At 40.1% G+C, this 26328-nt stretch overlaps 1 protein-coding gene across 1 annotated transcript in view; it reads left to right on the top strand.

Moving 5' to 3' along the window:
• Window positions 1-26328, top strand: part of mocs3 (molybdenum cofactor synthesis 3) — a 49186-nt gene that overhangs the window by 19031 nt on the left and 3827 nt on the right. Inside the window, exons 7-12 of the mRNA XM_072264899.1 lie at window positions 6724-6832; window positions 16217-16279; window positions 19168-19331; window positions 20408-20455; window positions 20667-20763; window positions 25805-25915. Coding sequence (XP_072121000.1) covers window positions 6724-6832; window positions 16217-16279; window positions 19168-19331; window positions 20408-20455; window positions 20667-20763; window positions 25805-25915 — 592 coding nt within the window. The remainder of the gene's footprint in view (window positions 1-6723; window positions 6833-16216; window positions 16280-19167; window positions 19332-20407; window positions 20456-20666; window positions 20764-25804; window positions 25916-26328) is intronic.

Here is a 26328-nt window from a genome sequence, read left to right as displayed (position 1 = left end):
AAGTACTCAGGAAGCTGAATCGTCTAAGGGTAGATAAATCTCCCGGACCAAATGGAATGCACCCTTATGTTCTGGATTGCGGAGGCATTAGCAATGATCTTTCAAAAGTCAATAGATTCTGGCATAGTTCCGGAGGACTGGAAGATTGCAAATGTCACTCCGCTATTTAAGAAGGGGGCAAGGAAGCAAAAAGGAAATTATAGACCTGTTAGCTTGACATTGGTGGTTGGGAAGTTGTTGGAGTCGATTGTCAAGGATGAGGTTACGGAGTACCTGGAGGCATATGACAAGATAGGCAGAACTCAGCATGGTTTCCTTAAAGGAAAATCCTGCCTGACAAACCTATTGCAATTTTTTGAGGAAAATACAAGTAGGCTAGACAAGGGAGATGAAGTGGATGTTGTCTATTTGGATTTTCAGAAGGCCTTTGACAAGGTGCCACACACGAGGCTGCTAAACAAGATGAGAGCCCATGGAATTACGGGAAAGTTACATACGTGGATAGAGCATTGGTTGATTGGCAGAAAACAGAGAGTGGGAATAAAGGGATCCCTTTCTGGTTGGCTGCCGGTTACCAGTGGTGTTCCTCAGGGGTCCGTGTTGGGGCTGCTTCTTTTTACGTTGTACATCAACGATTTGGATTATGAATAGATGGCTTTGTGGCTAAGTTTGCTGATGATGCAAAGATAGGTGGAGGGGCCGGTAGTGCTGAGGAAACAGAGTGTCTGCAGAGGGACTTGGATAGATTGGGAGAATGGTCAAAGAAGTGGCAAATGAAATACAGTGTTGGAAAGTGTATGGTTATGCTCTTTGGTAGAAGAAATAAACGGGCAGACTATTGTTTAAATGGGGAGAGAATTCAAAGTTCTGAGATGCAATGGGGCTTGGGAGTCCTCGTACAAGATACCCTTAAGGTTAACCTCCAGGTTGAGTGGGTGGTGAAAAAGGCGAATGCAATGTTGGCATTCATTTCTAGAGGAGTAGAGTATAGGAACAGGGATGTGATGTTGAGGCTCTATAAGGCACTGGTAAGACCTCACGGAGTGCTGTATGCAATTTTGGGCTCCTTATTTAAGAAAGGATGTGCTGATGTTGGAGAGAGTTCAGAGAAGATTCATTAGAATGATTCTGGGAATGAGAGGGTTAACATATGAGGAACATTTGACCGCTCTTGGACTGTATTCCTTGGAGTTTAGAAGAATGAGGGGGGGACCTCATAGGAACATTTCAAAGGTTGAAAGGCATGGACAGAGTGAATGTGGCAAAGTTGTTTCCCATGGTGGAGGAGATTAGTACAAGAGGGCGTGACTTAAGGATTGAAGGGCGCCAATTCAGAACAGAGATGCGAAGAAATTTTTTTTGCCAGAGGGTGGTGAATCTTTGGAACTTGTTGCCACAGGCGGCAGTGGAGGCCAAATCATTGGGTGTATTTAAGGCAGAGATTGTTAGGTATCTGAGTAGCCAGGGCATCAAAGGTTATGGTGAGAAGGCGGGGAAGTGGGACTAAATGGGAGAATGGATCAGCTCATGATGAAATGGCGGAGCAGACTCGATGGGCCGAATGGCCGACTTCTGCTCCTTTGACTTATGGTCTAAATGCAACAGTGAATACCAGAGATAAATTATAAAAAGAGATTTTGATTGAGGAATCAAATCATTTTATGTAAAGTTGTATCTGCAAACTAACCTTCAGTGTAAGAGGGAATTGTTTTGTATATAACTTGTATTTGGGATGTTTATAATATTGCATTTTATGTCCATCTGTCATTGCCTTGAAATTCAGACAGGTCAGAAAACACCAGATATTAGTGATGTAGTTAGATGAGAAGTGCTTGTCATCTGGGAAATAATCCCTCCTTGATGTAGCAGTGAGAGGAAAGAAATACAAAATCTATTAAATTCAGTTGCAGTTAGCCTTTTCAAGGGTTAACTTGTGACCTATGGTAGCCCATCCAGTCTGCTAATCGCTACCTTTGAGTCAATAAAGTCATACAGCCTAGATACAGGCCCTTTAGCTTTACTAATGGTCGGAGCTGAGTTCGTCCCATTTGTCTACGTTTGGCCCAGATCCCTCTAAACCTGTCCAATCCATGTGCCTGTGTAAACGTCTTCTTAACATTGTAATTGTGATGACCTCTACTAACTCCTCTGGAAGTCCTGACGAAGGGTTCTGGCCCGAAACGTCAACCAATCTTTTCCACGGGTGCTGCCCGACCTGCTGAGTTCCTCCAGCGTGTTGTGAGTGTTGCTTTGACCCCAGCATCCGCAGATTACTTTGTGTTTATAACTCCTCTGGAAGTTTCTTCCATATATTCACCTCTGCAAAATGTGAACAGTAACGTGGAATGGGTGAGTAACTTGGATAGTTTACATTTAACTAATATTTTAAAATCAGGAATATGAGTGGAAATAGTTCTGAGATGTGTCAGAACATTTGGCACTTAGAACACTTCAGACTAACAAATGGGGACGGTTGTCCAACAGCCTGACAGATTGACCAGGAAGACTAATGAAAGAGCTTTAGCCCAGTTAGAGTTGAGCGAAATACTTTTAATTTTGTTGATGTATTTTAATGCAAGTCATCCAGAATTTAATGGCTGCCTGGAATTCCTACAGTAACAGTTGCTAAGAGAGCCATGTAGTTATATGTTTGCAGTGAAACTCTATCATTTTCTCTAACTTAGACCATAAGATATCAGAGCAGAATTAAGCCTTTTGGCCCATCGAGTCTGACCCACCATTTCATCACGGCTGATCCAAGTTTCCTCTCAGCCCCAGTCTCCTGCCTTCTCCCGGTATACCTTCATGTCCTGACCAATCAAGAATCCTATCAACCTCTGCCTTAAATATACATAAAGACTTGGCCTCCACAGCTGCCTGCGGCAAAGAATTCCACAGATTCGCCACTCTCCAGCTAAAGAAATTTCTCCTCATCTATGTTTTTAATGACGCCCCTCTATTCTGAGGCTGTGTCCTCTGGTCTTAGACTCTCTCACCATAGGAAACATCCTCTCCACATCCAGTCTTATCAAAGCCCATTACTATTTGATAGGTTTCAATTCTTCTGAATTCCAGTGAATACAGGCCCAGAGCAATCAGGTGCCTTCATATGATAAGCCATTCAATCCTAGAATCATTTTCGTGAATCACCTTTGAACCCTCTCCAGTTTCAAGACATCCTTTCTAAGCTAAGGGTCCCAAACTTGCTCACAATACTCCAAGTGAGGCCTCACCAATGCTTTATAAAGTTTCAACATTACATCCTTGCTCTTACATTCTGGTCCTCTTGAAATGAATGCTAACATTGCATTTGCCTTCCTCACCAGACTCGACCTGCAAGTTAACCTTTAGGGAATCCTGCACAAGAACTCCCAAGTTCCCTTGCAGCTCAGTTTTTTTTTTGTATTTTTCTCTCCATTTAGAAAACAGTCAACTATTTCATTTCTTCTACCAAATTGCATGACCATACACTTTCCGACACTATTCCATGTGCTATTTCTTTGCATATTCTCCTAATCTGTCCTAGTCCTGTAACCTCTCTATTTCCTCAAAACTACCTGCCTCTCTATTTTAATGACGTCTGTAAAATTTGCAAAAAAAGTCATCAATTCCATCAATCAAATCATTGAGATTTAACGTAAAAAGACCCAACACAGACCCCAGTGGAACATCACTAGTCACTGACAGCCTGTCAGAAAAAGCTCCCTTTATTCCCATGCTTTGCTTCCTGCCAATCAGCCACTGCTTTACACATACTAGAATCTTGTTAAGTAGCCTCATGCGTGGCACCTTGTCAAAGGCCTTCTGAAAATCCAAGTACACAACATCGAACGATTTTCCTTTGTCTATCCTGCTTGATATTTCTTCAAAGAATTCCAACAGATTGGTCAGGCAAGATTTTCCCTGGAGGAAACCATGCTGATTACTGGCTATTTTATCATGTGCCTCCAAGTACTCTGAAATCTCATCCTTAATAATCAACTCCAACATCTTCCCAACCACTGAGGTCAGATTAATTGCCTATAGCCTCCTTTCTTCTGCCTCTCTCTCTTCTTGAAGTGACGTTTGCAATTTTCCAGTGTTCTGGGACCATTACAGAATCTAGTGATTCTTGAAAGATCATTACTAATGGCTCCACGATCCCTTCAGCCACCTTTTTCAGATCTCTGGGATGTACACCATCAGGTCCAGGTGACTTATCTACCTTTAGACCTTTCAGTTTCCCAAGAACCTTCTCTCTAGTTATGGTAACTTCACAGACTTCATGCCCCCGACACCTGGAACTTCCACCGTACTGCTAGTGTCTTTCCCCAGTGAAGACTGATGCAAAATACTTATTCAGTTCAACTGCTATTTCATTGTCCCCCTCATTACTACCTCTCCAGCGGCATTTTCCAGTGGTCCGATTATCCACTCTTGCCTCTCTTTTACACTTTATGTATCTGAAGAAACTTTTGGTATCCTATTTAATATTACTGGCTAGCTTTCGTATTCCATCTTTACCTTCTTAATGACTTGGAAGATATAATGGCTTTGTGAAATGGAGACACCTCTTTTTCCCTTATTTGGGGAGGGGGGAAGAGAGAGAGCCTGTGGTGTGCTGAATACCGGGTGAACGAGCAGTCTTTGGAATACTGCAAGTCTCTGCCTTTGCTGCATGGTTGAGTGCTTTTTTTTTTGCTGGTGGGGGCGGGGGGGGGGATTGTTGCTTTGCTGCTGCTTACGTGAAGGAGGGAAGTTGGGGGGGGCTTTGGGGTTCTAACATTTAACTGTCATTCATTCTTTGGGGATATTCTTCTGCTTTCGTGGATGGTTGTGAAGAAAAAGCACTTCAGGGTGTATATTGTATACATTTCCCTGACATCAAATGTACTTTTGAAACCTTTGAAATTTAACTGCCTAATAGAAAATATCTCGAGCATTTTTTCCAGCTGAGAAAGATTTTAGTTTTGATCTGGATTCACAGCTGCCACACCAATTTTGTATTTGGCACAATTCTCCAACTATATTAGGCAAGGTAGCAGTTCAAGAGGCTAAAACTGATGTCTCATAGCAAGATTCATAGAATGATTCTGAGAATTTATAGCTCTGAACTATTTCGTTCTCTGGGAGTGGTTTAAACTATTCGGCATTAATAAGCACTAGACTGTGGAATTTCTGTTTCATCTGCTGAACTAACTTAACCCTTTGTATGTTAGTCTAATTTGTACACCCATGACTATATTTTTCCTCATGTCAAACCATTAAATTAAAAAAAAATTTCTCCAGTGCATTCCCTAGTGGTATAAGTCAGTTACTAAGCTGCAAAAGAACCGGAGTGGCACTCCTCCGCATTCTATCTGATAAAGAAATCAAGAAATACATCAATTTAAAGGGATACCTAATTTTTATTATTGTTTTCTTAACGCCTGTTTACAACTAATATGCAATATAAGTACTAAGTATTTCCTTAGGATTGCACTGCCTATGCTGTTTACCGATGAGCTCGAGTCATTTCAAACAACTTCATGCTATCATTGTGGGGGTCAACGTTTCTTAATTAGTTTAAGCGGGTTAAGGGAGACATTTCCAATGCTGGAAGGGTCAATAAAGAGTGGAGTTAGATTTGATCTAATTGCAGAAGAACAATTTAATTAATTTATTTTATTTAGAGATTCTGCGCAGATCAGGCCCTTCCAGTCCAATGAACCGTGCCGCCGAACAACCCATCTACTTAACACTAGCCTCATCACAGGACAATTTACAATGACCAATTAACCTTCTAACTGGTACGCCTTTGGATGTGGGAAGAAGCTGTTTCACCTGGAGGCAACCCACACGTTCACAAGAACGTACAACTCCGCACGGGCGGCGCTGGAATTTAACTCTGAACTCCAATACCCTGCGCTGTAATAGCATCATATTAACAGCTCTGCCACTGTAGCACCAACTGATGGTGACATGAGGGAATTTCCTTTTACATATTTAGTCTTATAAAATGTTCTGTCTGAAACAGATAAACTGTAACTATCATTTGGGAAATGTGTTAACTATTTGAAAGGAAAACAAATTATTACCAGGTAATGGAGAAAGTAAAGAAGAGTGAGCAATTAGATATATCAAAGTAGCAGGCTAGTGGCCTTCCTCTGCTGTATCATTCTGATCTAGAATATAGGATTTAATCACAGTGTTATCAGTGTATTTTAAGTGCATGTTTTTTTTTCCCTTAAGGACACTGCTGTCTGTGTTAACATTTAGTATTAGAAATAAGAGATTGATTATTTTTTTGCTGAAAATACTCTTGTATTTGAAGAGGAATCATTTGATAACTTTGGCTGGCTTAGAGATTCTGTTTTCTGTTTTTAATATGGCTTTCATGACCTTCAGAGTAGATTGGACATTCATTTGAAAAAATTTCATGTAATTTGACTAAAGAACAGTTTAAAATATTTTAGTGATTTTGCAGTAGTGCCAAATTTCGAGGGTCCATTATTGAGTTACATGTTTGTTAACAACTGGAGAGTCTCCAGTTCTTTTAGAGAGAAACCAAGAACCTGTTCAAACAGAAAGTGAGGTTCAGAGCAATCTTGGAAACTAATACAGAACACCACCGTGAAAGAAATGTGTGGGGAAAAGTGACGATACTGTCTATTGGTTGTGGGCATCTGTGGGTATAGTAGGATTAAAAATACTAATTGTTTTTTGCAAAGATGTTTTAAAGTACATTTTTGTTTTGCTTCTCAGCTCACTGTGTATAATTACAATGGTGGACCTTGCTATAGATGTCTCTTTCCAAAACCACCTCCAGCAGAGACCGTAACCAATTGCTCAGATGGAGGAGTGTTGGGTGTAGGTGAGTCTTCTATTAACAGTTGATGTAAACTACATAAATTTAATGCTATGTATTCAAAATCATTCCTTGATGTTGAGTATATATATTTTCTCTCTCTCTCTCTCTCTCTCTCTCTCTCTCTATATATATATATATATATATATATATATATATATATATATATATAGAGAGAGAGAGTGTGTGTATATATATATATATATATATATATATACTCTCTATAGTTATATGTGTGTGTGTGTGTGTATACTGTGAAAGTCTTGCCTATAGTAGTTTCTATCATGACCTGAAGGTTTTCCAAAAGTATCCTTAATATCTCTTTGCAGAAATGCAAGGCATTTTTCCTTGTTATCAGCTTGAATGAAACAGATATCCAATCTCACAGTAACTTTAAATTCCTAGTACCCTTATATTGTTGATGCCTTTAATGATGCAGGTTAGATTTATAAACTTGGATTTTTAGATTCTTTTAAGATTATGCATCTCCAGAAAATTTAAGCTGATCTTTATAGTTTAGATTGGAATAATTTTGTTGCCTTCTCTAGGACAAATACCTTTACATCTTGAGATACTGAAAGATGAGATATCATCAACAGTGTACAAATCGTTCATTAGAAGGATCCCTTTTTGTTCTAGTCAGTCCTGTTTCCCAACTCCCATTCTCAGACAACACACAGAATTTAAGCTTCCATCATTTAATTTAAAGATTGCTCTCGGCTCTCCTTTTTTTCATGTTACCTTTTCTTTCGGCGTAAATGTGTCAAATACAATACCTGAATACTCAGTATTTTTGTATGTGACAATGATGAAGGGGGGAAAAAGTCAATCAACTGCACTGGCCAATGATAAGTTCCAGTCTTTGTTCAATTCCTTTATTTTATTTATTTTTATTTAAGAGCTACAGTGCAGAGTAGGCTGTTCTGGCCCTTTAAGTCATGATTGAACGCTGGCCTAATCATGGGACAATTTACGATGACGATTAACCACACTGGCATGTCTTTGGAGTGTGGGAGGAAACCGGAGTAGACAGACATGCATTCCACATGGAGGATGTACAGACTCGTTACAGAGGATGTGGGAATTGAATTCTGCACTCTGACGCCCCGAGATGTCATAGCATCGTGTTAACTGTTAAGCTACAGTGACACCCCAGGTAAAGAGGGTGTACAGTGCAAATTCACCAGACTGGTTCTTGGGGTGGTAATGTATCATGTGCAAGGCTGAATAGATTTTCTAAAATCTTTTGATTTTAGAAAAATAAGAACTCATCTCTTTGAAAATACAAATACTGAAAGGGCTGAACAGAGTAGATGTGGAGAAGGTTTTTCTTCTGGCTGAAGAATTTAGAATTGGGGAGAGTCAAAATGAAGGGTAGACCATTTCGGACTGAAATACAGAGAAATTCTTTCAGTCGAAAGATGCTAGGATTTGTTTAAAAATTCTCTCGGAAGATTGTGGAAACTCAGTCATAAATTGAATCAATAGATTTTTGGATGCTGGGTATTCGGGAGATATGATGATAAGGCAGAGTTAATACTGAGGTAAAATATCACCCATGACTGTAAAGGGGTGATGAGAGCAGGACTAAATGGCCCACTCTTGCTCCTATTTTGAATTTACTTCAACTAATTACATAATAACATACTACTAGATTTGTTATTAGACAGCTATTTATTTTGGTGCAAATGTGTAGTTCTGTTGCATGCATCCTTCTCCCTCTCCCCCACCATCCCCCTTCCCCCTCATTCCTTAGAGAATGGAAACTTATTGTACCCTAGTAATGCTACTTGTACTTTTCTTTGCTCATTGTTAAACATTGCTCAGAGTGACACACTGAGTTTTTGTTCTAAATAAAAAAACACCTCTATCATCAAATCCAAGTTTAAAAAGTTCAGAATAAATTTATTATCAAAGTACAACCCTGAGAATTGTTTTCTTGCAGTACGCTCAGTAAATCCAAGAAACAGTGGTCCCCAACCACCGGGCCGCGGACCGGTACCAGGCCGCAAACATGTTCTACCGGACCATGAGGAAACGATATAATTTGGCGATATGACTCAGCTGCACCTCTCCTCATTCCCTGTCACGCCCACTGTTGAACTTGAACGCACGTGAGGTCATCATTGACTCAAGACGTGCAAAGGAATGAGTCTGTGACCCATTTGTGAATGCTTCCGGTGAATCATCCATGTCAGTGCGGGAAAAAGATCAACTCCTCAAGCTTGCAAATGACGGCGGGCTGAAGAGTATGTTTGACATAACATCTCTGCCAGCATTCTGGATCAAAGTCACGGCTGAATATCCTGAGATAGCCACAAAAGCACTGAAAACGTTGCTTGCATTTCCAACATCATATCGCTGCGAAGCGGAGCTTTCTGCAGTGAGTGCAACGAAAACTAAATTGCGGAATAGACAAGACATAAGGAACCCCCTTCAAGTATTGCTGTCTCCCATGACCCCTCGACGGGACTGTCTTGTTGCAGGGAAACAAGCCCAGGGCTCCCACTGATTCACTGATATTGGTGTGTTGCAATGATTTTGTATGTTCATACGAGGAAAATATGTGCTGTGTGTTTAATATCCAAACATTACTTAAAATGTTATGATGCTATTGGCTTACAAGTGACTTATAATTCAGTGGTCCCCAACCTCCGGGCCGTGAAGAATACAGTGGTACAGCGGTGGCCAGAATGCACCCAGCGCATCTTTTAAAAAAAAAAGCCGAAATAAACATGCTAATTAATTAGGTGCTGCCCAGTACGTAAATGTCGGCCCAGATCAGAGGCGACGGGCAATCACCTCTGATCTGGGCTGACATTTACGTGCCCGGCAGCAACTAATTAATTAGCTTGTTTATTTCGGCTTTTTTTTTAAGATGCACTGGGTGTGTTCCGGCCACCGCTGTACCACTGCATTCTTCGCGGCAATGTATCGGTCCGTGGCCCGGAGGTTTGGGACCACTGTTATAATTGACTTATCACTATATTCATGCGAGGAAAATATGCACTGTGTGTTTAATATTAAATTCGTGAGAAACGAAATTGAGTGTATAAGCCACTTATAAGTGACTTATAGTTGACCTACAACCAATATTCTGGTCGTGATTTAACCCCCACCGGTTGGCCGGTCCGCAAGGATATTGTCAATATTAAACCAGTCTGTGGTGCAAAGAAGGTTGGGGACCCCTGCAGTAGAAGACCACAACCACCAGTGGGTGGACAAACGACCAGTGTGCGAAAGACAACACACTGCAAATACAAAATAAATAATAATAAAAATTAAATAAGCAATAACAAGCAAATGAGATGAAGAGTCCTTGAAAGTGGGTCAATATGTTGTGGGAACAGTTCAGTGATGAGGCAAGTGAAGTTATCCCCACTGGTTCAAGAGGCTGATAGTTGAAGGGTAATAATTGTTCCTGAACCTGGTGGTGAGAGTCCTGAGGCTCCTGTACCACGTTCCTGATGATGGCAGTGAGAAGAGAGGATGTCTTGTGTGGTGGAGTTCCTTGATGATGGGTGTTGCTTTCCTATGACAACAATCCATGTAGGTGTGCTCAATGGCGAGGAGACGTTTACATATTGGCATTGGTCACTGGTGATTCCATACCCTGCCGTGATACAACCGTTCAATATTATCTCCACTACATATCAATAGAAATTTATCAAAGTTTTAGATGTCATGCCAAATCTTCACAAACTTAGGGAAGTCGAGACACTGCCATGGTTTCTTCGTAATTGCGCTTGGATGCAGGGCCCAGGGCAGATCTTCTGAAATGTTAACACCAAGGAATCTAAAAGTGCTGACAGTCTCTATCTCTGATTCCACCGATGAGGACTGGCTTATGGATCTCCAGTTTCCTTCTCCTAAAGTCAGTAATCAGCTCCTTGGTCTTGCTGACATTGAGTGAGTGGTTGTTGCTGCTGTGGTGCCACTCAGCCAGACATTCTCCCTCCTTGTCCTGATTCATCAGTACAACCTTTGATTTATCCAAAAATAGTGGTGTCATCAGCAAGCTTAAATATGGCATTGGAGCTGTGTTTAGCCTCAATGTCATAAGTATGAAGTGAGAAGAGCAGGAGACTAAGCACATAGCTTGTGGTACACCTGTGCTTATGGAGATTGTGGAAGAAATGTTACCACTCTGAACTGACAGGGGTCTGCAAGTGAGGAAATTGAGGATCCAATTGCATAAGGAGGTATTGAGGCCAAGGTCTTGAAGCTTATTGATTAGTTTTGAGCGGATAATGTTATTCAATGCTGAGCTGAGATCAATAAAGAGCGCTCTGATGTATGCACCTTTGCTGTGCAGATGTTCCAGGGTTGAATGAAGAGCCAATGAAATGGCGTCTGCTGTGGACCTGTTGTGCCAGCAGGTAAATTGGATTGGATCCAAGTCACTTGTCAGGCAGTTGTTGATATGGTTTATCACCAACCTCTCAATACATTTCATCATAGTGAATGTCAGTGCTATTGGGTGATAGTCATTGAGGCAGGTTACCACACTGTCCCTTGACACCAGTGTCACTGAAACCTTCTTGAAGCAGGTGGCTACCTCAGTCTGCCAAAGCAAGGGATTAAAAATATCAGTGAACTCTCCAGCCAGTTGATCAGCACAGGTGTTTGGTACTCGAACGGTACTGCATCTGGGCTGGATGTTTTCCATGTGTTCACCCTCCTAAAAGATGCTCTCACGAAGGCCTCAGAGACTAAAATCATAACCATAGGGGGCTGCGGCAGTTCATGATAGCTCCTCCATGTTTTGTCTGTCAAAGCAAGAACAGAGTAGGTATTGAGCTCATCTGGGAGCAAAGGCTCGTTGTTACCTATGTCAGTTTGTTTCACCTTGTGAGAGGTAATGGCATTCATGCTCCTCCACAGCTGCCGAGCATTCTTCAGCTGATTCAGCTTTAGTCTGGCGTTTCCACTTAGCCTGTGAGATTGCTTTCTAGTGATTGTCCCTGGACCTCTTGTATCTCTCTTGGTTGCCAGACCTGAATGCCTCTGATCTGGCCCTCAGCAGATTGCAGATCTCATGTTTCATTCAGGGCTTCTGGTTGGGGAAGACCAAATGATTTTTGTGGGGCTACACTCGTCTACGACTGTTTTTATAAAGAATGTGACAACCGTGGTGAATTCATTCAGATCTGAGTCTTTGGAGATGGTTCAGTCTTCTGTCTCGAAGCAAAACCCTGCTCCTCTGCCTCCCGTGACTATCTCTTTGTTGCTGTTATCAAGCAGAAAAATGGTAAAAAGTTCAATGTGTACTGACTTTTAGTACAGTATGTGTACTTCACATTCCATTTACTCGCTGAGGTGTACTTAACATACAGAAACCCTCAGGTCACCATAACAAATTCAGCACTGAGTCAGTATATGCTGGGTTTTTTTTTAAGCAATAGGAATAATCAGCCAAGTGTGACTTGAATGTCAAATGCAGCCGATCTTGCATACAAGACCTAATGTTTTATAATTGTCTTCTCTTTCTCATCAGAGTAAATTTTTTTTCTGGGCTATTTTGGTGACTAAGAACAGTTTTGTGCATTCATGCATAGTAGTATTTTTCATGCCTCTGTCAATAGTATTTTCCTGGATTTAGGTATCATCAGATCAGCTACCAAGGTAGTAGAATCATTTGCCTTTAATGAATAGGTCGATTTAGGGAGATAGTGGCACCTGCCTCACAGTAATGTATTATAAGACCATAAGACATAGGAGCATAATTAGGCCATCTGGCCCATTGAGTCTGCTCCACCATTCAATCACAGCTGATCCTTTTTTTTTTCTCTCCTCATCAACTCCAGTTCCTGGCCTTCTCCCTGTAACCTTTGATGCCATGTCCAATCAAGAGCCTGTCAATCTGTGCCACAAATATACCCCAACAACCAGCCTCTACAGCTGCATGTGGCAACAAATTCCACAAATTTCACCACCCTTTGGCTAAAGAAATTTCTCCGCATCTCTATTTTGAAAGGGACCCCTCTATCCTGAGGTTGTGCCCTCTTGTCATAGACTCTCCCACCATGGAAACATCCTTTCCGCATCTACTTCTGTCTAGGCCTTTCAATACTTGAAAGGTTTCAATGAGATCCCCCCTCATTCTTCTGAATTCAGCGAGTATGGACCCAGAGCAATCAAATGCTCCTTGTATGATTACTCTTTCATTCTTGGAATCATCCTTGTTAACCTCCTCTGGACCCTCTCCAATGCCAGCACATCTTTTCTAAGATGAGGGGCCAAAAACTGTTTGCAATACTAAAGGTGAGGCCTCACCAGTGCCTCATAAAGCCTCCACATCACATCCTTGCTCTTGTATTCTGGACCTCTTGAAATTAATGCTAACATGGCATTTGCCTTCCTCACCACCGACTCAACCTGCAAGTTAACCTTCAGGGTGCTCTGCACAAGGACTCCCAAGTCCCTCTGCATCTCAGATTTTTGGACTTTCTCCCTGTTTAGAAAATAGTCTGCACATTTATTTCTACTACAAAAGTGTATGATCATGCATTTTCCAACATTGTATTTCATTTGCCACTTTCTTGCCGGTTCTCCTAATCTGTCCAAGTCCTTCTGCATCCTACCTATTTCCTCAACACTACCTGTCCCTCCACCAATCTTTGTATCATCTGCAAACTTGGCAATAAAGTCACCTATTCCTTCGTATAAATCATTTACATACAGCATAAAAAGAAGTGGTCCCAACACTGAGCCCTGCGGAATACCACCAGTCACTGGCAGCCTTTTATCCTTTTATTCCCACTCGCTGCCTCCTACTCCTACCAATCAGCCAATGCTCTAACCATGTCAGTAACTTTCCTTTAATACCATGGGCTCTCAACTTGGTAAGTAGCCTCATGTATGGCACCTTGTCGAAGGCCTTCTGAAAATCCAAATGTATAACGTCCACTGCATCCCCTTTATCAATCCTACTTGTAATCTCCAAAAAGAATTCCAACAGGTTCGTCAGACAGGATTTTCCCTGAAGGAAACCATGCTGACTTTGTACTATCTTGTCCTGTGTCACCAAGTACACCATCACCTCATCCTTAACAATTGACTCCAACATCTTCCCAACCACTGAGGTCAGGCTAACTGGCATATAATTTCTTTTCTGCTGCCTTCCTCCTTTCTTAAAGAGTGGAGTGACATTTGCAATTTTCCAGTCTTCTGGCACCATGCCAGAGTCCAATGATTTCTGAAAGATCATTCCTAATGCCACCACAATCTTTCTACCTCTTTCAGAACCCTAGGGTGCAGTTCATCTCGTCTGGGTGACCTGTGTATCTTTAGATCTTTTGGCTTTTTGAACACCTTCTCTCTTGAAATAGTAACTGCACCCACTTTTCTTCCTTCACACACTACAATATCAGGCATACTGCTAGTATATATTAGGTTATTACTAGGATGGGAGGTTTTGAAGTTGATTTTGAGTGTTATTTATTACAAATTATATATTGTGTGGGGAAGGTATTTAACCAAAATTTTATTGTGTTGTTCATGGGTTAGAGAAGTTTTGGAGCACTTATTCCATTATAGAAATGTAGAAGTTTAGATGAGCATCAGCCTTAAACTTCAGTTCAAAAATAAATCATTAATTACATGTGCTGTACTCCCAGAAAGCCTTCATAGGTTAAATATTATAGTCCAAGAACAACAATGTTCAAAGTGTCAAAGTTGCACTTTAATACAAGAACAATTGTTTAGTTACAAAATGAAACTACATTTACTTTTCACACTGTCAAGCTAAGATTTTTAAACAAAACATCCCTATTATTCCCTTCTAATCGTTAGCTGAAGCTGAAAAACTGTTCCATTACTTTTGCAATAATTTGTTTTTCTTTTAAAATATTAATTTTTTGATGTATTTGAAGAATACATTGAGACAGTGTAACAAAGCAACAGGTTTGTGTTACACCGTTCATAATACAATCACATTTTTCTTTTCAGGGTGTACAATCATTTGTGAGTTGTTTCGCATCTTGTGAAATGGCAATTTAGTAAGACAATATTTGAATTTCTTACCTACCATGTCTATTGAACAATGACTTGTCTTCTAAATATGTTGTGCCCCTACTTGATAGACTTGGGTTTTACCAGGAGGCTGACCCCTCATCTGGATGAATACAGTTCCAAAATATTTACGAAATTAAACTCCAAGGCATCCATCCTCTCCCTTGAATGTTAGCATCCTTCACCACTTCTGAAATGTGACTGAAGTTTGCTATACTGTGCCTTGTGCAAGATGTTAGAAATTTATAGTGTAGGAATGTGTCAAGGCTTCAACCTCGCCTTCCAAATCCGTGGTCTCTTTCACTGCAAAAATAGGAACACCATCTCCCATCAAAATCCACTCACATACCATCCTTAACTGGTATTCTTTCATGTTTACTGTGTCAAATCTGTAATTTCTTACCTAATTCCATCTTTATATGTGGATTACACAGGTCAGGAATATGTCTCACCGCAGCCTATCAAATTTTCAAGTGCATAATGTGAAAGTGCTCCATTGTAGGAGGTGTTTTCCTTCAGCTGGCACACCAGCTTTTGAACTCTGAGCTAAGGATAAAAGATCCCAAGAAACAGTTTTGAAGACTGGAGAAATTATTGGCAATGCTCTGTTCAATATGTCTCCTTTGACTAGAATAACTGAAATATTATCTGGTCACTTTCACGTTGATGACCAAGTTTTTGTGAAACTCGATGAACAATTTGGTTACTAAGTTTCATATTCAATGATAACTTATCGGCAATAATCGCTTTAGATCTCTGAATACATTGTAAAGAACCATGTACACTCAGTGGCCACATCATTAGGTACAGGAGTGGAACCCTGTGTGGCCTTCTGCTGTTGTAGCCCATCCACTGCATCCACAAGCTTAGACATGTTTTGCATTCAGAGATGCTCTTTTGCACACCACTGTTGTAATGTATGGTTATGAGTTATCGCTGGAACTAATCTGGTCATTTTCCTCTGACCTGTCATTAATGAGGTGCTTTTGCCCTCAGAACTGCCGCCCACTGGATGTTTTTTGTTATATCACACTATTCTCTATAAACTCTGGAGACTGTTAGGTATGAAAATCCCAGGAAATCAGTAATTTCTGAGATATTCAAACCACCCCATCTGGCACCAACAATCATTCCATGGTCAAAGTCACTTAGATCACATTTCTTCTCTATTTTGATGTTTGGTCTGAACAACAACGGAACCTCTTGATCATGTTTGAATGTTTTTATGTCTTGAGGTGCTATCATATGATTGGCTGATTAGGTGTTTGCATTTAATGAGCAGGAGTACAGGTTTCCTCAGTAAAATGACTACTGAGTGTATATGTGAGTCTCTCTCTTCCAGGAATAATTAAGTGTAAACTTATTTTTCTTTTTCAGTGCCTGGAATTCTGGGATGCATTCAGGCCCTGGAGGTTTTGAAGATTGCATCAGGAATAGGACGTATCTTTTTATATTATTATTTATCTTTTTGATTTTATTATTGAGAAACTTGCGCCAAATGTTATCTGCCCAGTTGCAAGTCAAAGTATTTCTGTACATTGGGAGACTCAAGTAAATGACAGCTGGTAAACTGAAAATGCTGTTAGTAGTCTTGATGGATTGCAAATAAATTTTAATTGAGCTTGAAAATTTAGTATTGTATGATAGATTGCAGTGAGAATACAAGAGCCGACAAGAGGATGAGCTAGGACAATGTTGTCACCATGTGGCACTCATCAGTTTTTGGCTGTCACTCTGTTTAGCTTTGGTAATTGGTTTATTATTGTCACATGTATTAAGATGCAGTGAAACGCTTTGATATATGTTATCTAGACAGTTATTGAGTACATCACTACATCGAGGCAGTACAGAGGGAAAAACAATGGCAGAATCTTTAAAGGCTAGATGTATAGTGGGATGTTATACTCCCGGTCCATAGTTCCCTGAAAGTGATGCACAACTCAATAAGATGGCAGAAGAACTCTATGGCATGCTTGTCTTTATTCGTTGAAGCACTCAGTTCAAGAGTCAAATATTATGTTGCAGCTTTTTAACATTCTGGTGAGGAAGCATCTCGAGTATTGCATGCAGCTCTGGTTACCCTGTTATAGGAAGGATTTGGAAGCCATGGAGAGTGTGCAGAAGAGATTTGCCAAGATGCTGCCTGCATCAGAGGCTAGGTGATGTAGGGAGAGGTTGGTCAAACCAGGGTTGTTTTCTCTGGAGTCACAGAGGCTGAGGGGAGACCTGATAGCAGTATATCAAATTGTGAGGGCATTGGTGGAGTAGAGAGCCAGTGTTTTTTCCCTGGGTCGAAATGTGTAACATGCATGTAAAGTGAGAGGGTTGTGGCGTTTTTTTAATCTCACAGAGTGCTGGGTGCCTGGAATGTGCTGCCAAGGGTCATGATGGAGACATTGAAAAGGTTCTGGCTATGCAGGGTATGGACTATGTGCAGGCAATAGGGATTAGATGCATTAGCTTAATTAGTTTGGCACTACATCATGGACCAAAATCCTGTTCTTGTGCTGTAGGATATTGTATTACAGTTACAGAGATACTGCAATACAGATAGTTAAATGATAAGGGCCATAATAGGACCGTAAAACAGCAGAATTAGGCCATTTGGCCCATTGAGTCTGCTCTACTATTCCATCGTAGCTGATTTATTATCTCTCTCAACCCCATTCTCTTCCTTTCTCCCTGTAATGTTTGATATCCCTACTAACCAGAACCTATCTATCTCCACTTTAAATATACCCAGTGACTTGGCCTCCACAGTCATCCGTAACAATGAATTCCACAGATTCACTGTCCTCTGGCTAAAGAAATTCCTTCTCATTTCTGTTCTAAAGGGATGTCCTTCAATTCTGAGGCTGTGCCCTCTGGTCTTAGATTTCTCCACTACAGGAAACATCGTCTCCATCCACTCGGCCTTTCGATATTCGATAATGAAGTAGATTGAGAGATCAAGGGTTCTTTACCGGAGGTCCATTAAAGTGCTTAAAACACTAATATTTTGAGAAGGAGGATTTAACAACTTACTGATTTTTGTTTCTTAAATTTGTCACTTCTTCCTATTCTCTTTCCAGGGTTAATCTAATCATTTTTTTAAAAAGCTGTCAATCATTAATCTTGTTACATGTGTGTCAAGTCTTTGGAATTGAGATAATAGCAAAGTATTACAGACGTAAGAAAGATCATGAAAAAGAAACAAAATTATAGAAGTGCTCTTGACATATCAGGCAGTACTGGTGGAGCCAAGAACATAATAGATCTTTCAATTGTGAGCTTGAATGACCCCAAAGGATACTTCAGTCAACAGTAACTTTTTTCATAATCTCTCCTCATTTCTCCTGATTCATTGCTGCCACATAAACATAATCTTTAACCATGTTACCAATTGGCCATTAATGCAAATCGCCCTGTATTCTTTTATAGTTAACTAATAAATGCAAGAAGATGAGGTAAGATCAAGTAAGGCATAAAGGCTAATAAAAAAATGCAAGTTCTGCCTCTGATGTTTGAAAGATTTAAATTTCTGTCAACAATTGAGGTATGCAGTATTTTAAAGTGGTTAGCATAGAGAACCCAGGATTTCCTTGAGAATGCAGGATGTCTATGGGTGAATACACTTTGAAAATCTTTCAGTTCCACCTGCTGAGGTCTATTGAGTTAACATTTATGCTTTGTATTTCTCTACTTTTATCCCCTCTTGGGCACAGCCATTGTCTGGCTAAGTGGTTTGGATGCATTGTGAGCCAAATCTATATTCTGCAGATCTCGACTAGCAGCAACTGCACGTGATACTATTCTTGTGTGGATTTGATTAAAATTAAAGATGTTAATGCTAAGGAAGAGAATGCCTTCAAAATTGATAAGCTGTAGGTTAAGAATAGCATATCATGCAGTGAGGCTTTTATCATACAATCGTGTACCATTCCCTTTAGCAGCCACCCCAGAATATCTGAGCCAGATGGTGTATTGATGTAAAATTATACTAAGCTTTGTGATAGTGATCTTTGTTCACTAGCATTGAACTAGAGTGAAATGGCCCAGACAAACCATATCTAGAGTGAAAGGAAATGTCCTAGCTTGTTACCCACTGCCTATACACAATGATAAAATCCTGTCGGAGGACAAAAGATTCCCCAGCAGATAAGACTTGATCTCATAAGAGCACGAGTGAATTGCTAAATCAAAATGCTTTCCTGTTTAAAAAGCTGGGAGATGTATTTGATCAGGCACCAGCTGCTTGCACAGCTGGAGCCTTTCATTAGCAATGCTAACCCACTTCCTGTGACAGAAATAAGTTTTCCTGCTATGGTCCTTAATGATAACCTCTTCAGCATCGTACAGCCAGCAGATGTTGGTATTTGATGCTCTGGAATCTCGATTTCGCACCATTAAGCTTCGACAAAAACAGCCGACGTGTGCAGTATGCAGTGAGAATCCAGCAGTGAAGGATTTGATCGATTATGAGATATTCTGTGGCTCAGCAGCCACCGATCAGGTCAAGAGCACTGCTTTGTTAGATCACAGTGAATTGAGTTTAAAAACATTGCTGCAGAAAGGCTCTTTGCCAGAATTATGGTTTATTTAATAATAATAAGTTCACCTGGAGATGTCAGGGGTAAGAGAGTGGTGAGTGCATGGAATGGGCTGCTGGCGAAAACAATAGGGTCTTTTAAGAGACTCCTGGGTGGCTACATGGAGCTTAGAAACAGAAAACCTACAGCACAATACAGGCCACAAAGCTGTATCGAACATGTCCCTACCTTAGAACTACCTAGGCTTTACCCATAGCCCTCTATTTTTCTATGAACTGTGATTAGCCACATTAATTAGAAATGATTCCGGTATACACAATGAATACAGTATACCAAATTGAAAGAAAGAGAAGCAGATTGGTATTTACTGTGGAGGGAAAGTTTGGGGCCCTTGGCATGGGCAGTGATGATTATTGTAATGGGCAGTTTCTCCACTTCCGTGTAAAGGCAGCTTGAGAGTAGGTGGTGGTGACTGAAAAGCAGGCCACGTGGACGGAACAAAGAAACATAAGATTCTGAAAAGGGAAGCAGGGGTAGGAATACTTAGCGGTGACATCCCTCTGGATGTATCAGGAGTGGGGCAACAGGAACGATTAACTGTGAAAGCTGGTGTGGGGTTCATATCTTAGTTCTCAGATAGATAAGAGATGAGAGCGGGCATAGCTGAAGTTTCTCCCAACTACTGGAGAAGGAAGTCTTCAGTTTATACTGAAAATTAAAGGTGATACTGTCCCAACAGATGAGATGGAGATAAAGTAAGGATCACTTTGGGCACCTTTATCCTAAAGCACTGAGATATAATACTGGGTCCAGTTCACTGTTATAGCTCAGGTAATACTTTCTGTAGATAGGACACAACCAAGCCCAGTTTTCATTGTTTCTGTTAATATGCTGTTAATGATTCACAATTAAGTTGCATTCCCTTATAGATAGCAGAGATTAATGGTCATCACTTCATGATTTATACTTAAGATGCCTAATTACTGTTTATTATTCAGCTGTCTAATCATTTTCCATCATTTATGCATTGCAATTTTAGTGTAGGAAACTTAATTTGTTACCTGGAGAACAGAGAATAACCGTACAGGTAAGCTGTTTTCTATTTACTTTCATACCAAGGGTAAATTTTGCTTTATGTACACTTAACTGGAAGTGTAGTAGCTCTGTTGAATGCATTTTATATGCCTGAAAATTGAGGGTATTTTGTAATGTTGTAGTTTGTAAATCCAAATTATTCTCAAGACACTTAGTTTCTTGGAATGCTAACTCTGTAATAATTTTTTTCTCCATGAACTTAGGAATATAAACGTCATTTGGATGAAGATATTCCTCATGTTTTGGTGGATGTTCGTCCACAGGTGGAGGTTGATATATGCCATCTACCTAACTCTATTTGTATCCTTCAATTTGTTTTTCACTTTGACTGTTATTACACTGGAGGGGGAGAATGAGCATAATTTTGTAAGCATATCTGGATCCATTGCATTCATTCTGTATTAAAAGAGGTGTGGTGCTGAGAATTTTCAGTACTGAGTCCCAATAATTCAAATCCTGGAATGAGCTAAGTGGCTGTATGGGAGCAGGAGGAGGTTGGAAGTGGTAAAAGGGTGATTGGACATAGGAGCTTTGAGTGGTGGAGGTGGTATTGGAAGGCTAGTGGTAAGTTTGTGGCTTGTTTTAGGTGGAAAGGTTACGGGTTAATGTGTGGAGTAGGGATATCTGAACGACAAAAGCGGAGGAAAAGACCATATGACATAGGAGCAGAATTAGGCCATTCAGCTCATTGAATCTGCTGTGCTATATCATCATGCTCATCCATTTCCTCTTAACCCCACGCTCCCACCTTCTCTCTTTGCACACCCTGACTAATCAAGAATCTGTCAACCTCCACCTTAAATGCACCCACTGACCTGGCTTCCAAAGCCACCTGTCCTTCTGTTTTGAGAGTGGTCCTAGGCTCTCCCACCCAAGGAAACATCCTCTTCCCATCCACTCTATCCAGGCCTTTCAGCATTCGATGGGTTTCAATCAGATCCCCTCCCCCTCCACCACTACCACCACCATTTTTCTAAATTGTAGCGAGTAGATGCCCTGAGCTTTCAACTGCTGCTCGTGTGATAACCTTTCCATTTCTGGAAGCCTTCTCGTGAACCTCCTCTGAACGCTCTCCAATGTACTAAGGGGCCCAAAACTGCTCACAGTACTCCATTTGATGCGTCACCAGGGTCTTGTCCAGTCTCAGCATTACATCCTTGCTTTGTTATTGAAATGAATGTTAGTGTTGCATTCATCTTCCTCACTGCCAAATTAACCTACAAATTAAGCTTTAGGGCATCCTGCACAGGGACTTCCTCATGAATTGCCCTAGTGCAGTTTCATTACAGCGGTGCACTCTGGAGACCTACTTATTCTAGGTCATTTGCAGGTTAGTAAGATGTCATTTTCTGACCCATGTAAACCTGCAAGTGTCCGGTCAAAATGTCCTGGAAATGTTTCTCATCACATCTTACTCCATGGTGAGTTCATTTTTATTTGAAGGTTATAAACTCATTTCTGCAGACCTAATTCTGAGGCCAGAGTGTTCTCTCTTTGTCATTTTTTTTCTCTAGTTTCTGTTGAAAGTAAATATAAATATGACAGAGGAAAAACTGAAAAAAGGCGAAGAAGATCTATTTAATTTGGATTTCCCTTCTATAAGTCCTTCCAAAACTTTGCTCTCTAGCAGTGCTTTTAGATATTTCTCAGGCTGCTGATTTAAAAAGTGATTAAATAAAATATCCTTTCAGCTTTAAATCTCTGTATTCTGTTTCATCCTGTTATTGCTACTTGCATTAATCCTATATAACAATTTTATATTGCAATTTAGGCTAATTTTTAAAAAAATTGATGTTAGGGATTTTAAGACAGGAAACAGGAACTTGTTGGGACAGCAATGCTGTTGTGAACAAGAGATTAGCTATGAGAATTCAATAATTGATGTAATCCATGTTATAAAAGATTCATTTGATTGTACAGGTTAATGCAATTGAAAATAAAAAATAGAAATAGTTATACTGTGCATAATATGCATTTTTGCAACTTTCATATTTTAAAATATAGCTGATGTTCCTTTGATCTTGAGGTGATTCTTCAGCTAGTTTTCTAGTTACGCTTGCTATCATAACCAAACATCTTGCAAGCATTCTAATCTTGAAGAAAGAATTTACTGGATCTTGAAACACTAGTCTAATTCATGACTTCAAGTGATCTCAAAGAAAGAGTGTGAAGCAATATCAACTTGTAGTTCAATATTTATTGCTGCTTCCAGTAGCAGATTAAAGAGAACGGGACAATGTACATCTTTGCTGTCTCAAATATTGATCAAACTCATTTCTTCTATTTACAAATCCATTTGAAAAAGGAGTTGTCATGGCTGTTTTCTTTCAGTCTGACAAGTCTCACAGGAATACCAAACACTACTTGCCATATGTTGTCAAAAGTATGCTTAAAATTTATGAAGTTGCTGCATGTTTTTTTTGTGAAATGTGTCTTAACATAAACTGTTTATCTATTATGCTTCATCTTGGCACAAAAGCAACACTATCATCGTGTATTATAAATTCTGTGCATTTTTTCCTCCTTTGCAGTGTCTAAGAAAATGCTTTACTGCTGTACTCAGCTGATTCTTTTTTATTAGCTGAATTTGCTCTTGTTTCTTTTGATTGAAGTTTGGTATTATTACTTTCCCCAGTTGTCATGTACTTGTTTCTCAAATTTCATTTGAGAGCTTTTGCATTACTTTCACAATTGTTTCTCATCTACTTGGATTAGCTAAGCAAGCAGCCCTATCATTTTACAAGCTACTAATATAAATATTTGCCTTATCTTCTAGCAAGTAACTTAAATCCTGGTTAAGCCATCATGTTTAGTGTATGGGGTCTGTCTTCTACCTATCTGAGATACTTTCAGGAGCACTGCATATGCAGGGCTTTTACCATTGTCAAAGATCCCTCCCATCCATCCCACAATCTCTTTGGACCCCCCCCCCCCTTCCCTTCACTGTCAGACTGGAAGTACTGTAGCATTGGGTCAAGGACTGTCAGGATGGGGAAAAGCTTCTTCCCCAGGTTGTGAGACGACTGAACACCTTGTCACTACCCAGGTCTCATGATGTGCAGAGCCCTAGTAGCATTATACTGTTTACTTTTTAACTTGTGTCATAAAGGCACCTGATGCTAAATGTCAATCTTCCTTTTTTATTATTATTTGTGGTATCATTACTCTGTGTATGTGAGGTATGTATTGTGTTGTGCACTTAATCCAAAGGTATGTTGTTTCATTTGGCAGTATACATACATACAGTGTAATGACAATAAAGTTGACCTTTGTTCGGGCATTCAAACTTATCCTGTGACTTAAAACAGCATACTGGAAAAATTCACGTCGGTCAGGCTAAATCTGTGGAAAGAGCAACAGAGTTGGTCTTTTGGGTTGAAGGCCATTTGTCAGAATTGAGGAGGAGAGAAAATGTTAGTTTTAAGTTATTGAGAAGGTGGGGATGGGACAGAAGCCATAATGGATTCCAAATTGACTCACTGGGAAGAAAGCAAATAGTTAACAAGAGTTGTAATGATTGGTATGCCATGTGCAGTGTATAGAAGTCAGTAGTCGGACCCTTGGACTTAACCATATAGGAGTTCAAGTTCAGAATGTACAAAATCTGTAAATGCTTAGCAAGTCTGCCCATATCACAGAAAAAGAAAAAGCTAGTGTTTCAGGTTCAAAGTAAAGTTTATTTTCAAAGCGCGTATATATCATCAAATACTTCCCTGAGATTCATTTTCTTGCAGGCATTCACAGTAAATACAAAGAAACACAATAGAATCATTGAAAACAGCACATAAGGTGGACCAACAGCCAATAGGCAAAAGATGACAAACTATACAAATACAAAAAGAAAAAAGACAAAATAATAATAAATGTCAAGAACATGAGATGAAGAGATCATGGTACAGTTCAGTGTTGGGGGGGTGAGGGAACATATCCTCTCTGGTTCAAAATCCTGATAGTTGAGGGGTAATAACTGTCGCTGAATCTGTTGGTGTGAGTCATGAGACTCCTGCACCTTCCTGACGGTAGCAACGAGAAGAGAGCATGGGCTGGATGGTTGGGGTCTTTGGTGATGGATGCTGCTTTCCTGTGACAGCATTCCGTGTAAATGCACTCAATGGTAGGTTTTACCTGTGATGAACTGGGTTGTATGCAATACACTCTTGTCGGCTTATCCATTCCATTCCAGGCTGTGATGCAACCAGTCAATATACTCTCCACCGTCCATTTATAGAAGTTCGTCAAAATTTAAGATGAGCCAAATCTTTGTAAACTAAGAAAGGAATGGCACTGCCTTGCTTTCTTTGTGTGGTGGACCCAGGACAAACCCTCTGAAATGGTAACACAGGATTTTAAAGTTGCTGACCCTCTTCACCTCTGATCCCCTGATGAGGACTGGCTCATGGACCTTTGGTTTCCTTCTCCTGCAGTCAATAATCAGCTCTTTGATTTTGCAGACATTGAATGAGAGGTGGTTGTTGTGGCATCATTCAGCCAGATTTTCATTTGCCCTCCTAAATGCTGATTCGTCAGCGACCACAGTGGTGTCTCAGCAAACTCAAATATGGCATTGGAGCTGTGCCTAGCCTCACAGTATCAAGTTGATGACCTCTGATCAGAATAGGTAAACAACCCCACTCTGATGAAGAGTCTTTTGACTTGAAACAATAGCACACTTTCTCTTCCACAGCTGAGTATTTCCAGCATTTTCTGTTTTTAGCATCTGCAGTTTTATTGATTTTCAAAATAACATTCCTGCTTTTGTATTTTATGCTTCTGGTAATGAAACATGGGAATCCCACACACTTCAATAAACACTGATTATGTCTCAGTGACGTTACGTATTTATGTAAGTCTTCATGTGATTGTCTCTGCTCATACACACTCTTTAGAATGCTTCTGTCAAAGTGGGTCACTTTGCTTGGGTTTTTCATCTGTTTTGTCAGTCCATTTTCATTGTTTCCTAGATTATGACTTTCCTCTTCACTGTTTGCAATACCATCCTGCTTCATAGCATCAGCAAATTTGGAAATTTTAATCATGTATGCTCATAACTGAGTCATTAAGTATATATTGAAGAAAGCGGTAGTCCCTGCATTGACCCCCAATTGCTCTATTGTTGTATTTACCTGGAATAATAACAGCTTACCGCTACTGCCTATCCCTCGTGTCCCTAGTCATTAGCCCAGGATTCTGGATTACTGGTTCAGTAAATTAACCACTGTACCGCCCTCCCAGCTAGACATCTACGGTATTCTCTTCTTATTTGTAATTATTTTGGTTTAGTGATTCATGATTCTGTTTCACATTGAAGGCCTTCAGTATTGTTTCTTATCCAGCATGTCAGATATTCCATTGGCTGAATTAGAGGAAAAGCGTGCAGAATACATGAAAGTTTTACAAAATAACATCAACACAAAGAAACCTAAAACAGATGCTGACGAAGACACATTCCCAGGTACATTTTTATCACATGGCTCATATACATTGTTGAAATTGTGATGATCTTTTGCAGCTACGATTTTTTTTTGAAAAAAACGATCTTAAAGCACTTTGGCACAGTTCTCTCACAGCTGCAGACACACAGATTCAGTCATGACCTCGTGTGCTGTCTGGGTGGAGTTTGCAGGTTCTCACTGACAGGTGTGATGATTAGTGTAACATTGTTAAAAGTTCAGCAATGGTCTTATTACACGGTATAATAGGCACAGAGGCTGCCTTTATTTCTTAATATTCAAGTCAAGTGAAATGGAAAAATCTGGGGTGTAGACAATATTCTTAAAGGTGAGTTTACGTATTTGGGCAAATGTGATTATAGATTAATACAAAGTCTAGGGTACAGAATTTTTTTCAAGGAACTGATTATCCAGT

Source organism: Mobula birostris, chromosome 8 (assembly GCF_030028105.1).
Source record: "Mobula birostris isolate sMobBir1 chromosome 8, sMobBir1.hap1, whole genome shotgun sequence".
Lineage (NCBI taxonomy): Eukaryota > Metazoa > Chordata > Chondrichthyes > Myliobatiformes > Myliobatidae > Mobula > Mobula birostris.
This window is presented reverse-complemented; position numbering and strand designations above follow the sequence as displayed.